The 13,258-nt window shown below is 39.2% G+C and overlaps 1 protein-coding gene across 4 annotated transcripts in view; it reads right to left on the reverse strand.

Annotated features, from left to right (window-relative positions):
• Positions 1-13,258, reverse strand: part of MAPK12 (mitogen-activated protein kinase 12) — a 33,664-nt gene that overhangs the window by 16,369 nt on the left and 4,037 nt on the right. For all 4 annotated transcript variants that reach the window (XM_086886934.1, XM_086886933.1, XM_086886935.1 and 1 more), the window contains exons 2-4: positions 12,893-13,022; positions 3,238-3,296; positions 1,833-1,944 (exon numbers count right to left, since the gene is read on the reverse strand). In XM_086886934.1, coding sequence (XP_086743060.1) covers positions 1,833-1,944; positions 3,238-3,296; positions 12,893-13,022 — 301 coding nt within the window. The remainder of the gene's footprint in view (positions 1-1,832; positions 1,945-3,237; positions 3,297-12,892; positions 13,023-13,258) is intronic.

Genomic DNA, 13,258 nt, shown 5'->3' on the forward strand with positions numbered 1-13,258 from the left:
AACTCGGCTAACCCTTTCTTAAACAGCTAATTTACTGATGATATCTATAAAAGAATAAACAAATTACTGACTCATTTTCTTTTTTGTCTGCATGCTAGCAACACTGCTTTCAGCTTAACACATTTCCCAGCACAGGAAATCTACAAGATTTGAAGGCTGCAAGAATGTGCCTCAAACACTGGACCATTCCTATTTCTTAAAAATATGTCCAGCTAGGTACAGGCTGAAATGGTTGGATGAGAATCCAAAATTTAATGGAAGAGATACAGTAAAGACTATTCTCCAGAGTTTGCTGTGTAGTTAGAAGTGACAAAACAGCCTAGTAGCTGAATAATATTTTATTTTCTGCTGGTAATTTTGAAGTAAGTACAGTTGTACTCTCAAAAACATGGGGTAAGAAACTATTCAGGTAAACCACTTCTTACAGAAGATCTATCACAGTTACTATCTCAGAATTCCTGCTGGTAGCTGGTTGCCATGTAACTGCTTTTATTTTTATGTCCCTGCCACAGGACATGGTCCTTCATGAACTCTTTCAGCATGTATTCTTTACACAGGATGCAGTCCTTCAGGAGTGGACTGCTCTAGTGTGGGTCCCCCATGGGCCACGGGTCTTTCCACAAAACCTCCCAGGGGCCTGCTTTAGCCTGGCTTTCTGTGGGATGCAGCTTCATTTAGGCCACATCCCTGGGCCCCAGCATGGGGTCCTCCATGGCTATTGTGTGAATAGTTACTCTGTCATGTTCCTTCATGGGTTGCAGAGGATCAATCTGCGCCACTATGGTCCTCATGACCTGCTGGGAAATCTCTACTCCAGCACCTGTAGCATCTTCTCCCCCTCTGTCCTCACTGACCCTGGTGCCTGCAGCGCTGCTTCACATTTTCTCACTCCCCTCTCACAGCCGCTTCACAACATTTTTTTACCCCTCCTTAAATCTATTACCACAGACATGCCATGAATACTGCTGATGGGCTCAGTTTTAGCCTGCAGTGGGTCTGCCTTGGAGCCAGCTGGAACTTTGTTCAACATGGAGGCAGTTCCTGGTATCCTCTCACAGAAGCCACTCCTGCAGGCTTCACTAACAAACAAACCTTGCCACGAACCTGCCCAATACGTCCTCATAAATTTCTGCTTGTTTTCCTCCCATGTATGTCAACCATACACAGTTGCTCCATTTGTCTTCCACATTTACTGATCCAACACACTTCAGTGTCAACCTTGGGGCCGCAAATTCTGCTCTGCTGGCCTCTGTCATAGAGTTTATGTCACTAGGACCAAACTATATTTCTATGCCATTTCACTGGAATTAAATTAATTATTCATCCTTTCCATTACACTCAACCTAAGCTAATTATTTACAGTTCACATATTGCTTGCCTGTAAAGCTAGCACAAATGATGTTTTTCATCCCTGATGAATAGCATGCCCCTCCTGGAAACCTTCTTCCCAGACAGTTACCTGCAACTTAAACAGACGACTCCACTTACACAGTCCTTGAGACAACACTTATTAAGACATGGCTTTGTGACTAGGGAACCAATTATAAAACTGAAATTGTAACTCCACATTCAAAGTCCAGATTAGAGGTGAATTTTCTCCAGCTTAAACAAATTTCCCCCAAACCTGGCTTTAGTTTACCTGACTTTAGTTCCTGCATTTATGAAATGGGAATTATAGCACTTATAATGATTTAGATTAAATACATATTTTTTACTATACTAAGTGAGATAAATTTCATCCTGCTATTAAATTACAAGTACTTATAGCTCTCCGTAACTGTTTACTAGGAAAAAAAGGCTGTGAAATCAAAATAGTAGTAGAACTGGCAAACCTTTAAGCCTTTCAACATCTGATATACCAGGAACTGGATTCGGTCTTCAGTTAATTTCTCATGTTTCATTATCTTACTCAAGTCTGTTCCCATAAATGGCATGACGAGGTAGCTCAAAACAAAAGAAAAAAAGGAAAGAAAACCAATCAGATTAACTTGATTAACTTTGTCATGTAAATTTAAACAATTGTACATTATAGTTCAATTACAGTATAAAATTATGGATCATTCCATTTACCAAACAATTTCATCAACATCATCCTCCTACCCTCCAAGCCCATCTGTTTTTATCTAATTGTGTTAAAGAGGTACTACCCAGTTTTGTCACGGATTATGGAAATTTGATAGTTATCAGAACTAGCTTAGAAAGAAACTGACCAAAACCCTCATGATATATCAAAGACAGCTACACAGAAAACTAACACATTCATGCAAAACAATGCTCTCACAGTCATGACCACCTCATTAGACTAGCAAAATCTGGAGGATGATTTTGGGTCTCATTTAAAAGACAGTGCTTCAATACTCATCATATACATGTGCATTCTATTACATATGCTGTATAAAATGCTAGCACAATAGACAATATGGACAACATTCCTTTTGGCTCAACGATCAATATGAACATATGCTCCACGTTTCCCATACTTCATTTTCTACATTTTTCTGTCAGATAGCTTTCTTTGTTAACATATAAATACACAAGGTTGTTTAGGAAACATAGATACACTAGATAAAATCCAGAACAGTTCTACTAACACAGGAAACCTACATCAAGCCCAAAAGGATTTCTGAGCACTGTTTCTCTAGCAACTCTAATTCATCAGAATTGTAGCAGTAAACAAATAAATCAGCAGACATGCTAAGCATCTTGTGTAAGAGATGGCACCAAAAGGTCAGGGAGATGAGGTAGAAACAACCTGTATCAGATGCTGTTTGGACCACTGACTGGGGAAACAGTCACAGGGCACAACAGACCACAATGCAGACAAACACTAAAAAAATCAGCAGCACCAGCACTTTTGAACTGATCCTTGAATTCAGATGGTCCCACTGAGATATACCATGTAGTAGGGGTAACTTTCAGCCTATCTGACTGGGTTAAGAATTGTCCTACCATTTGAGCAACCTGGGCCTTAGGGTAAGAAATCAGTATTTATATGGTGGATTAGGGAATTCACTAAATTGCCATTTTCTAAGGGCTGAAAGAAATACACACCTTGCAAGACAGAAAACTGGTTCAAATGACAATCTGAAACTCCAGCCCACCAAAGTTGCACGTAAGAGTCATATTAAGATGAAACTCAGAAAAAGAAAGTCCATGAAGCAACAATTTTGAAATTCTCTATTTAATATAGCAAAGCAACAACACTCTGCTCCAAAAAACAAATAACTTGGAACTTACAAGTCATTAAACTTTTCCAGTGTTACATCTGGTGTGAATACATCCAAAATTCCAATGACCTTAAAAAAAGAAAAAAATAAAATTAACGGCTGATTTGGCACAATAAATCCTAAATTACCTAGTAAGTGAAAAAATATAACCTAAAATATAGTAAGACATTAGCTACAGGCATTAACATGGCAGAAAGAATACCTAAAGTGGTGCCAGGATTTGTTGTGTTAGATTTTATAATTCAGATGGCAGCTTTACCCTGTGATAAAAAAATATAAGTATCTACTGGAACTACAAGTTCAGAAGCTAACCATTTTATGTAAGGGGAGACAGTGTTTTATCACTTTAACTACTGAAGTATTGAAAATAAACCAGAAAAATCAGTTTATAATATGAAGCACTTTTAAGTGCTCTCCACCTAGCTCGGTCTGATGATTATCAATGAAGTGCACTTTAAATATCTTCTAATTTCAGTAACAGGGTAATTTAGGTATATAGACTACAATAGCTTCTTGGAAGTCCAAAGAAGAAGCTAGAACTAAACTGTTTTTATTGAGAGAAAATTAGGAAGGACTTTATATGATTTACTATGGCTTATACCTTAGGTTCTCCAAAGAGTTTTTTTTGTCATACAAAAGCATTCTATCACTGAACAAAGAAATAATAATCTTGTAAAATGGATTTTCCACCACAGTTTTTCCTATTAGTATAGTTTTTGGGAGAACTACACAAACTGACTGGGTGCATTACACTAAATACCAATGCTTCTTTCAAGCCCATTGAACACCAGAAAATTAAATATACAGAACTCAATGCTCAAAAATACGTAGCTGGAATGATCTAAAGCCAAATTTTAGTTTAGATGCTGCTTAACACAGGCAGTGCATAAATAACACAGGCTTTGAACTGTTTCTTTTCTGAGTTTCTTTTCTACCCCTGCTGCTAACTCATGACCATTTCTGTCTCATCAGAGGAAGACTCCCAAGCCTCAAGAGTGCTTGTAGTGTTTCCCAAGTGCAGGCTACTATGTCACAGAATCACAAAATATTTTGAGCTGGGACTCATATAGATCATCAAGTACAACTCTTGTGTGAATGGCCTGGAGGGGGATTGAACCCACAACTTTGCTGTTATTAGCAACATGAGGTTGTGCAGGACTTTGCTAGAAGCAAGATAAAAGACTAATAAGATTTATAACCTTGTTGAACCCCACCTTTGTGGCCATACAGACATTAGATTGTACATCAAGAACTCATCCAAACCAGTTATCTTTAAAAAAAAAAGTGAAAATAAAGAGAAGCATGAGCAGAAATGGAGGGGGGAAATGCAAGAAAAGGACAAATTATTTAAAGCTTTAAATCCCCAACCACAATGAAATCCTTATTGCACATATTTTTAGTCTTTCCACATTAAGGGCAGACTACTATGGTTAGCCTGGATATTATTAGAATGTCATAATGATGAAGAAGATAGAAAAACTATTAAAGATGAAGGCAGAAAATCACAACTCCCTTTCTTTGTAGCCACATATACCTTTGAAAAAAAGTCACTAATAATATTTACCTGGGATGGTTATATGAAACTAATTAAAGAAAAATAAGTACTATAAAACAATCATTAAACCCACAGAGGATGTGGTTATTATTTGATGTAATATCTCTAGCATTAACATAACAGTGAGAATTTTCTTTTTTATGTCAGTTATACATTAGGTTTTCCTTTTCTCTGTGGAGGTAGTGAGAGAAAGGAGGACAGGATTACAAAGATATACTCTGCAAAAGTGGAGTATAACACAGCTCTACAGGCATTTCCTAAGACAGTGTGTGTACACAAACAGAGGCACAGAGCATACAGAGCCACAGAAGTTTTATGCTCTCCTCAGATGTACATATATGAAGAAGGAAGTTAACATTTTAGTAGTAATCTTATTTAATATGTATCCTTCCTTACCAACCCCCACTTTCTCAAAAGTCTTACTTGTTCTCCTTGAGCAGGTATTTCCATGCCCTCATACATCTAGGCACAAACCAGAAGAAAATAAACTCCATCACATCTGAATGTGATGACATTCAGTGAAAGACAGTGGGACACCACAATGAGAAGGGACACAGAGGAGGATCAAATAGTGTGGCTGCTCTATGACATGCATCTGTACACCAAGGCATTATCAGGCACCCCAGTGAAACACAGGAACATGAAGAACATGTTTCCATGTAGAAACTAAACTCACTAATGAAAGTTCACTAACATTCTAATGCACATCTATTCAAGTAAACAGAGTTCCTGGTACTTACTTAATGTTGCCTGATGTTCATTATTGCTGAGGTAAGGCTGCAAACTTATGGAGACAAACCTGTCATTGCTGCAAATCCTCTAAAGTGAATGAAGCCACCAAGACCAATGCTCAGCTCCCAAAGAAGGGAATTCTAAATAATGAACCAGGAAACTCTTGAAATATTCTAAGGATTTCACAATACTTCTCTTGCTTTACAAGCTAAGTTTTCTGAAAGTCCTGAAATCCATCTTGGTGTCCAAAATAATAAGGCATACCAATAGTTAATTGATTTTAAAATAAAAGTGAAGCACTAATTTCCTTTTCCTCAGTGGTCTTTATTTAATAATTGTGGCTAGGATTATTTTCCTGTGCTGAAGCAGAGTCATTCATATTACCATTTAGGCCAGAATTTTTTTCAGCAATATTAAGCACAAGGAAATACGGGATAAAATAAATCTTCTAAAGATACAGCTCCAGCTACTTGTTCAGGAAAAGGGAAAGAAACGGACAGTGTAGTCAACTCCCTCCCCTACAATATGATGGAAAATCCTGTTTCTGTTTGAAACCTCCCAATTATTTGTAAGGAACTTTTTGATGGTCCAGCACTAAAATAAAAGCCATAAACAATGAAAAGAATAATTTATTTTTATAGTGTTGCCTATATAAAATGTAACAGAGATATCTGTGAAACCTTCTATAAATACATTTTTGGTGTTAACCAGCACAATTACTGACACTAGCAGATATGGAAGCCCAGCTAAGGAATGAATCCAGTACACTCTGCAATGGTAATGAAAAACATCTGTGGAAATCAGCAGCAGTGTTGCCTTTCAGCACCTTATTTCTACCCCAATTAACTCTGCCAAGAGGCAATGTCTCAAATAAATAATCCCACAAAGAATGTATCTACTGTACATTTGACTTAGAAATAACCTGGATTTCTTCAGCCTGCACTGAAGTACTCTAATAGCTTTTATCTCAAGGACAGGGTGTAATACTGAGTCACTTCGATAGATCTACAGACTGGTTTGGGTTGGAAGGGACCTTTAAGCTCATGTAGTTCTAATCCCCTACCATCAGCAGGGACACTTTCCACTAGAGCAGGCTGCCCAAAGCCCCATCCAACTCAGCCTTGGACACTTCTAGGGATGAAGCATCCACATCTTCTTTGAAGAACCTGTGCCAGTACCTCACAACCCTCACAGTAAAGAATTTCTTCCTTATGTACAATCTAAATCTACCCTCTTTCAGTTTAAACCATTGTCCCTTGCCCTGTGACTACATGTGCTTGTAAAAAGTTCCTCTCCAGCTCTCTTGTAGCCCTGTTTGTGTACTGGAAGGCTGCTCTAAGGTCCCTCCAGAGCCTTCTCCAGGTAGAACAACCCTCCCAGCCTGTCTTCATAAAAGAGATGCTCCGTCTTGCTGACGTGCAAATCCACAAAACTATGCATCTACTGGTCTATCTGGTTTTCCACAGGTATGCTTTCACCCAATATATTTACTTTGAAGCCAGCAGGGGCTGGGTATCAGCATCTCCAGCCTTTCTTAACCCTAACACTGTGTGTGTCCCCTGACCACACTCACCAACTTTACTGTTGTTAACAAATAAATAACAGGTCCACATTGGTAGGGTGGTTTCTGCCCTTCCTTTCTCCGATGACCTCTTTTCCAAACACTATTCCAACAGCAAAGCACAATGCTGAATAGTTCATTACCTCTACCCTCCCCTGCACTTTGATGTATTGGATTACTTCTATTCAAGAACTGACGCATTACATTACTGTAAAAGACAGTTTCTGATATAAGCAGCACTACATCAAGAAAAAACCTGAATCTGGTATAAATTAATAAGTAATGTAGGTTACATCTCTCATACAGTAAGTGCTGCTTTCTCTTGAAGATGTTATGCATGAAAACACAATGAAGTTGAGTGGCTTGAGCACTCGGGCTAAACACAGAAGTACATTTCTTAAGAGAGAGCCTTGCTGAACTACATATTATGTCACCTTAAATTTTCTGTAGGATTAACTTCATGTTCCTGTGCTGTTCTCATCATGGGCACCTGCATCCTTTTATTACACTAAAACTCTCAATCTTTTTAAAATTTTTACTATTCATGCCAAGGCTTGTACCACAGTCACCTTTCTTCCTCACAGCGATGAGGGATACCTGCAAGACGTCCTTTCCTCCTGCCAGTCAGCACACTGGCACTCGCAAGCCATACCCATACCAAGCCATACTCTTCCTTCAAAGGATTCATATGTAACACTGGACAGATTCAAATCCTGCAGACAGACTCATCTTCATCTCTAGATTGGATGGCAATCAAAAGAGAAAGTCTGGGTTTCAGTGCTGCTTTTCGTATTTCCATTTCATGGAATGAGCTCATCAGTCTGCTTTACCAGTACCCAAGGCTGGGTGTGAATAAATGGCTACCAGCTGAAGCCCAGCCTACATAAAGCACCTATTAGTCTAGTTAGGAAAATAGGCAGAAATGACTATGCTGACTTACTGACTTTTGAGTACCAAAATTAAATTACTCCAGTGTCCTGTTAGCTCCCTAGATGTGCTTTCAGCCTGCAGAAAAGCAGACAGGAGTGTTTCTCCCTTACAAATTTTTGACAGCAATAAACTGTCCAGTTATAACTGTGTTTTTGCTTTCATAAGGACCAATAAGGAGATCTGCCATTTCCAAACAGGAAATCTATATACTTCAGTGGCATAGATGTACCCAAAGAATGAGAATTTTTATCTGGTGCAGTCCTGCAGGACTTGCTGCAGGAAACCTCTTCTAACACAGTGAGCACACTCTCATCCATTACAGCATCACTCATCTACAACTCCCTTGTTGGTCTGATCCTGTACACTGCAGATGCTGCTGCTTTCCACTGCTCATGTCAGGCTAGAAGAACTGCAAAGGGTGACAGATTTAAGATTTTTCTCAAGCAAGAACATAGTGTGACCAACTATTTTCTCTGGAACTAATTCTTCCCCTGGTTGACACTCTTTTTATTTTTTCAAAATAAAAAAGAAAACAGAATTAAAAAGCAGCCAACCTAAAAGTGTACCATCCTCAGAAATGTAACTGCAGAGAGACAGATAACTTGGTGTCTGCTGGATATCCAATTCCTTCCAAAGAGGAAGAAAATGCTACATGCTTCTCATAATGCAAAACACACACTGGTCTTCAGATGTGGGAGTACACCAGAGAATAATTTCCACTCTGAGCAATGAATGAGAGCATAATATAGAGTACCTTTAAACAAATACAGTGGTGGCCTCTTACATACAGACTTTCTAGGAAGTGAAAACATCTGTAGAATATTAACTGACCCAAGAAATGTTTAATGGGCATTTGTCAGAAATTTTACACCAGAAACACATTCAGACTAACTGGTAGAACTGCATCAGGATTCCCATGAGTGCCTATATGTACACATACCTATGTACAAACACCACACTTTGCAAAAACCCCACTCTGTTCTGACACAAGCCATCAGCACGAGCCTTTTCTTCCTCTCACCAGTGCCATCTCTCCTTACCAGCTATTCTGCATTCCTGCTTGAAAACTTCTCTAAACAAACTGAAGGTGAGGAGAGCACCAGGGCTGGACCACTGCAACAACTGTGCACTTGTTTCAACAAAACAGGTATCAAGGTATCACTTACAGTCCGAATGTATAAGAAAATCCAAGTTGTTTGCCTAAAAAAACTAGAGATTCTGCCCCTCCACTTACTTGTCTGGGTTTCACTCTGCATACACAGCCATCTCCATTAACTGCAGAAGAATACACAAATGTAGAGCTATGCAAATGTTTGAGAGCTAAAGCCAGGGCCAAAGTTACGCTGGACATATTTTCACTGCTTTTGGTTTTAAGCCAGAGCTATAACAGGTAAATTTTAAAGGTCCTCATTTCAAATGAACTCAAAATGGACAGAAACACGGAACAGAAGCAGCACTAATGGAAAATATTTCCTGAAGGTAAAAAGACTGCTCCTCTGTACAAGGTTCAGCAGATGTGAATGAAATAATGAAGAGCTGCTAAGACTGTAGTAGGATGAATACTACAAACTAGCATGATTAAATGAAGGAGAAAAACAACTCCAAGAAGTGCTTTCTTCATTTTGCCTTAACTGTGTTTACTCCTCATTTCCACACCATGCCTTTCCATATACCAGCTATTTATACAGCTGCAGAGTGATCTAGCAGCATATCCTACTGGAAACAAACTTTTCTTTCTGAAAATGTCTTAGGAATTGATCTGAGTTAGACTACTTCTTTAGTAGAAAAAACAGCTTATGGAGTTTTGGAAACATCCCGTGTCCTCTCAAATTAAAAGGCCTACAAAAAAAATAAATAAATCATACCAGTGCCATTAAAGACCAATTTATCTCTTAACAGGCAAGTCTCATCCTCTTCACACACAGCCTCTGTCCCTCGGCCCTCCACACTTCTTTGGATCAGCCAAGGGCTGATGAGGAGTCCCATGTGATCAAGTCTGCACAGTTCATATGGGAACATTCCTCAATACATGGTCTACATAGAAATATGCCTCACTACATTTACTTGAGAGATCTTACAGAGAGCAAAGGTCTAATGGAAGGTGGTATGCCAGCAACCAGTCACCTCCTCCTGAAAATGCCTGAATAGATAAGCAAATTGACCTGTGACTTAGCTTCCCTACAAAGTAAAATACAAATCCAATAAAATGATGTAGAATTACTCCTGTATTTGCTTTTACACTATTTCTGGTCAATCACAATCCTTCTACATAAAAAGATGAGCGTATTTCTCAAAGGGGATAATGGAGGTCATCTAGGGTATTAAGCATTAATTTTCCTCCATTTTTCTTCACTGACATGCTGATGAATTGTATCACTTAGACACAGGTTTAATGGTATCTTCTGCTATCTTAAGGGAGGATCAGAGCTGCTATTTTTAACACAACGTGTCAGACCATTATAATTGCTTCCATCATTCTGAATACAGCATAAGGTTAAATAAACTGTGATAATGTATTGCTGTACGCTTAACACAAAAATTCCCTGAAAGCTACGAGGGGCAGAGATGGTCCACTGAGAAGTAATCATAGTTAAAAAATAAAACATGAAACTTTCCATAAAAGCGAGTATCAAATGCCTCATGATTACAGTAGTAATTTTGAATCAAAAACAGGTCAGGAGAGTGAACTGGATGTAATTTTAACTATCAAATAAACAGAAGGAAAGTCTTAACTGTGACGGTAGTGAGATAGTGGAACAGGCTGCCCAGAGAAGTGGGATGTGGATGCCCCATCCCCAGAAGTGTTCAAGGTCAGGTTGGATGGAGTTCTGAGCAACCTGGTTTAGTGAAAGGTATCCCTGCCCACAGCAGAAGGATTAGAACTAGATGATCTTTCATATCCCTTTCAATGCAGGCCATTTTGTGGTTCTATGATTCTATGACATATGCAAAAATGACAGAGAGACTGTGGGTCAAAAGGGATGGGCTGAAAATCACAATGAGAAGCAATACTGCCATTCTGGTTTAATTTGGATGGGTAGAACAGCTAAAGGAGTACCCTTGAGATCAGCTAATGAACTGAAAATCCTAAAAGGCATTGCTGCTGCTTCTAATTCACTATGGCCAACACAGATGACAAAAGGGAGTGAGGCTGGGGTGGCAGACAGGAATTGTCTTAATGGCTGTACTGCCATGTCAGTCTCATCACAGATGGGTGGAAGAGTCAGTTTCTGCCTCCAGTCCCTGCAGGATCATTTATTTTGTCTCTGTTCTCTGATAAGTAAATGCCATAATTCATGCTAAAACTTATCCTTAGTACATAAACCTCTTCTTTCTGTGGCCCAAACTGTTTCCTAAGATTGAAAATCATTCCCTTCCTTCATATATATTGATCTGTAACTTGTACAGATTGTCCCTAGGCTCCCCGGTGAGCATTTTCTTCTGAACTCTTTAATTACTAATTGATCCCACAGTGGAGTTCTAGGGTATTGTTCAAAAGGGCATACACTGCATAAAACCTGCTAAGAGTGGAAAATGCTACCCAACAGATTTTTCTGGGAAGTGGAAGAAAAATAATCTCAAAATTCTGGACACAGTTAGGAGCTTGGCAACTGCAAGAGCTGCTCTGCTCCCAAAAGTTCACTAAAGAAAATGCTGAGAGTATTAAAGCCCATATACAGAAGTTTCCTGCAAACATTAACTCCTAAACATATGCAGCAGTGGTTATAAAGCAGTTACTTTGAAGTAATCAGACTACAAGTTTTAGATTAAAACAAGCAGACAGTTTCTTAAGCCTACAAAAAAACTCTTTTTCCTTCTGGATAGCTGTCAGGATAGCCCACAGATTATTCCTCAAACAAACCCAGTTTGTACTCACAATATTAGTATTATGATGTTTAATGGCAATGACTAGTTATTGTAATTACCACTTTCTCTCATCCTCACTTTTGATGTCTCAGCTTTTTGTGAAGGCCCTCTGAATGGAGGTATGCTCTAATATTCCACATCAACTAACATTTTAAACTATGTTCTTATGCATAATTTTAACAACTCCCTCCAAACTGTATGGTTTTTTTATCCCATATGCATTCTTCATGAACAGCACTTAAAAACTATTACTGTGACCCTGGGACTCTTCTCAGCTGGAATCCATGCTTTCACTCCATAAATACTGTTTTTGCACAAACTTCCTCTTTATTTTTCCTACACCCCTAAGCAGTATTGGGATCATGAATCTCTCTCCCAATCACACTTTCAGTACTTCCTTCTACAGCTGTTCTTCTTTGATGTTACATTGGAATTACGTTCAGAATTCTATTACCTATTCTCTATTTCACAGTAAAGGAATTTGTTTGGTAATTTGCAGACTTTCCCCATTTCCCATTACTATCAGCCTGAAAGGTTCAAATGCTTCAGGAAAAATAAAAAAAAGAGAAAAATGCTAACCTATCTCCAAAAATATGTGTATGTGCATCTTCATGCAAGCCCAAGGGAATTAAAAAAAAAAAAAAAAAAGGAAAAAAAAGAAGAAAAGAAGATGCTGGCACCTGAAACCCATGGATCTGTGCTCTGTATTCTCCCACAACACATAGGAACATAGTAATGGAGACTGTAATTTCTGGTCTTTAATCCCTCTCATTAGCACTGAGCATATTGCACTGTGGTCCTAATGTTCCCCACCCAATCTTTCCTACGTGGAAATTAAGTGGTGTTTCCCACAGGATATTCTCGTTTGTGTGAACTGAAATTTGTAGGATAGGCAGATAAAACACCAGGCTGAAAGATTCCATTATTCCATCCAGCTACACATCTGCCTTGTCCAAATCTACATATTTTCTTTGATTTAGAGTGCCTAAGCTGTGGTTTTGAGCTAACAACTTAACTCACGTTTTCATGCTTCATGTGTTTCAGGAGACGCAGCTCTCGGTAAGCTCGTTTGGCAAAGAGCTCAGACTGAAACGGCCGGTACAATTTCTTAATGGCCACTTTGGTACCACTTCTTCCATCGACGGCTGAGCTTTAAGGGAAAATAGTCTGGTGAGCAAGGACCGAAGCAAGTCTGCAAACCCCAGCAAACCCGGCCAGCACCGGGCAGCGGCTGCATCCTGCCCCGTGCTGCCGGGCTCTCGGCCCGCAGCCGCCCGTGCCATGGGGGCAGACCACCTCCCCAGAGCACCTCCGCCAGCAGCCATCTCATTTCGATCGTTTAAAGCCTGCCAGACTCTGTGATGAAATGTAGACAATTATCAAAAG

The sequence above is a fragment of the Cyanistes caeruleus genome, chromosome 4, assembly GCF_971803275.1.
Source record: "Cyanistes caeruleus chromosome 4, bCyaCae1.hap1.1, whole genome shotgun sequence".
Classification (NCBI taxonomy): domain Eukaryota; kingdom Metazoa; phylum Chordata; class Aves; order Passeriformes; family Paridae; genus Cyanistes; species Cyanistes caeruleus.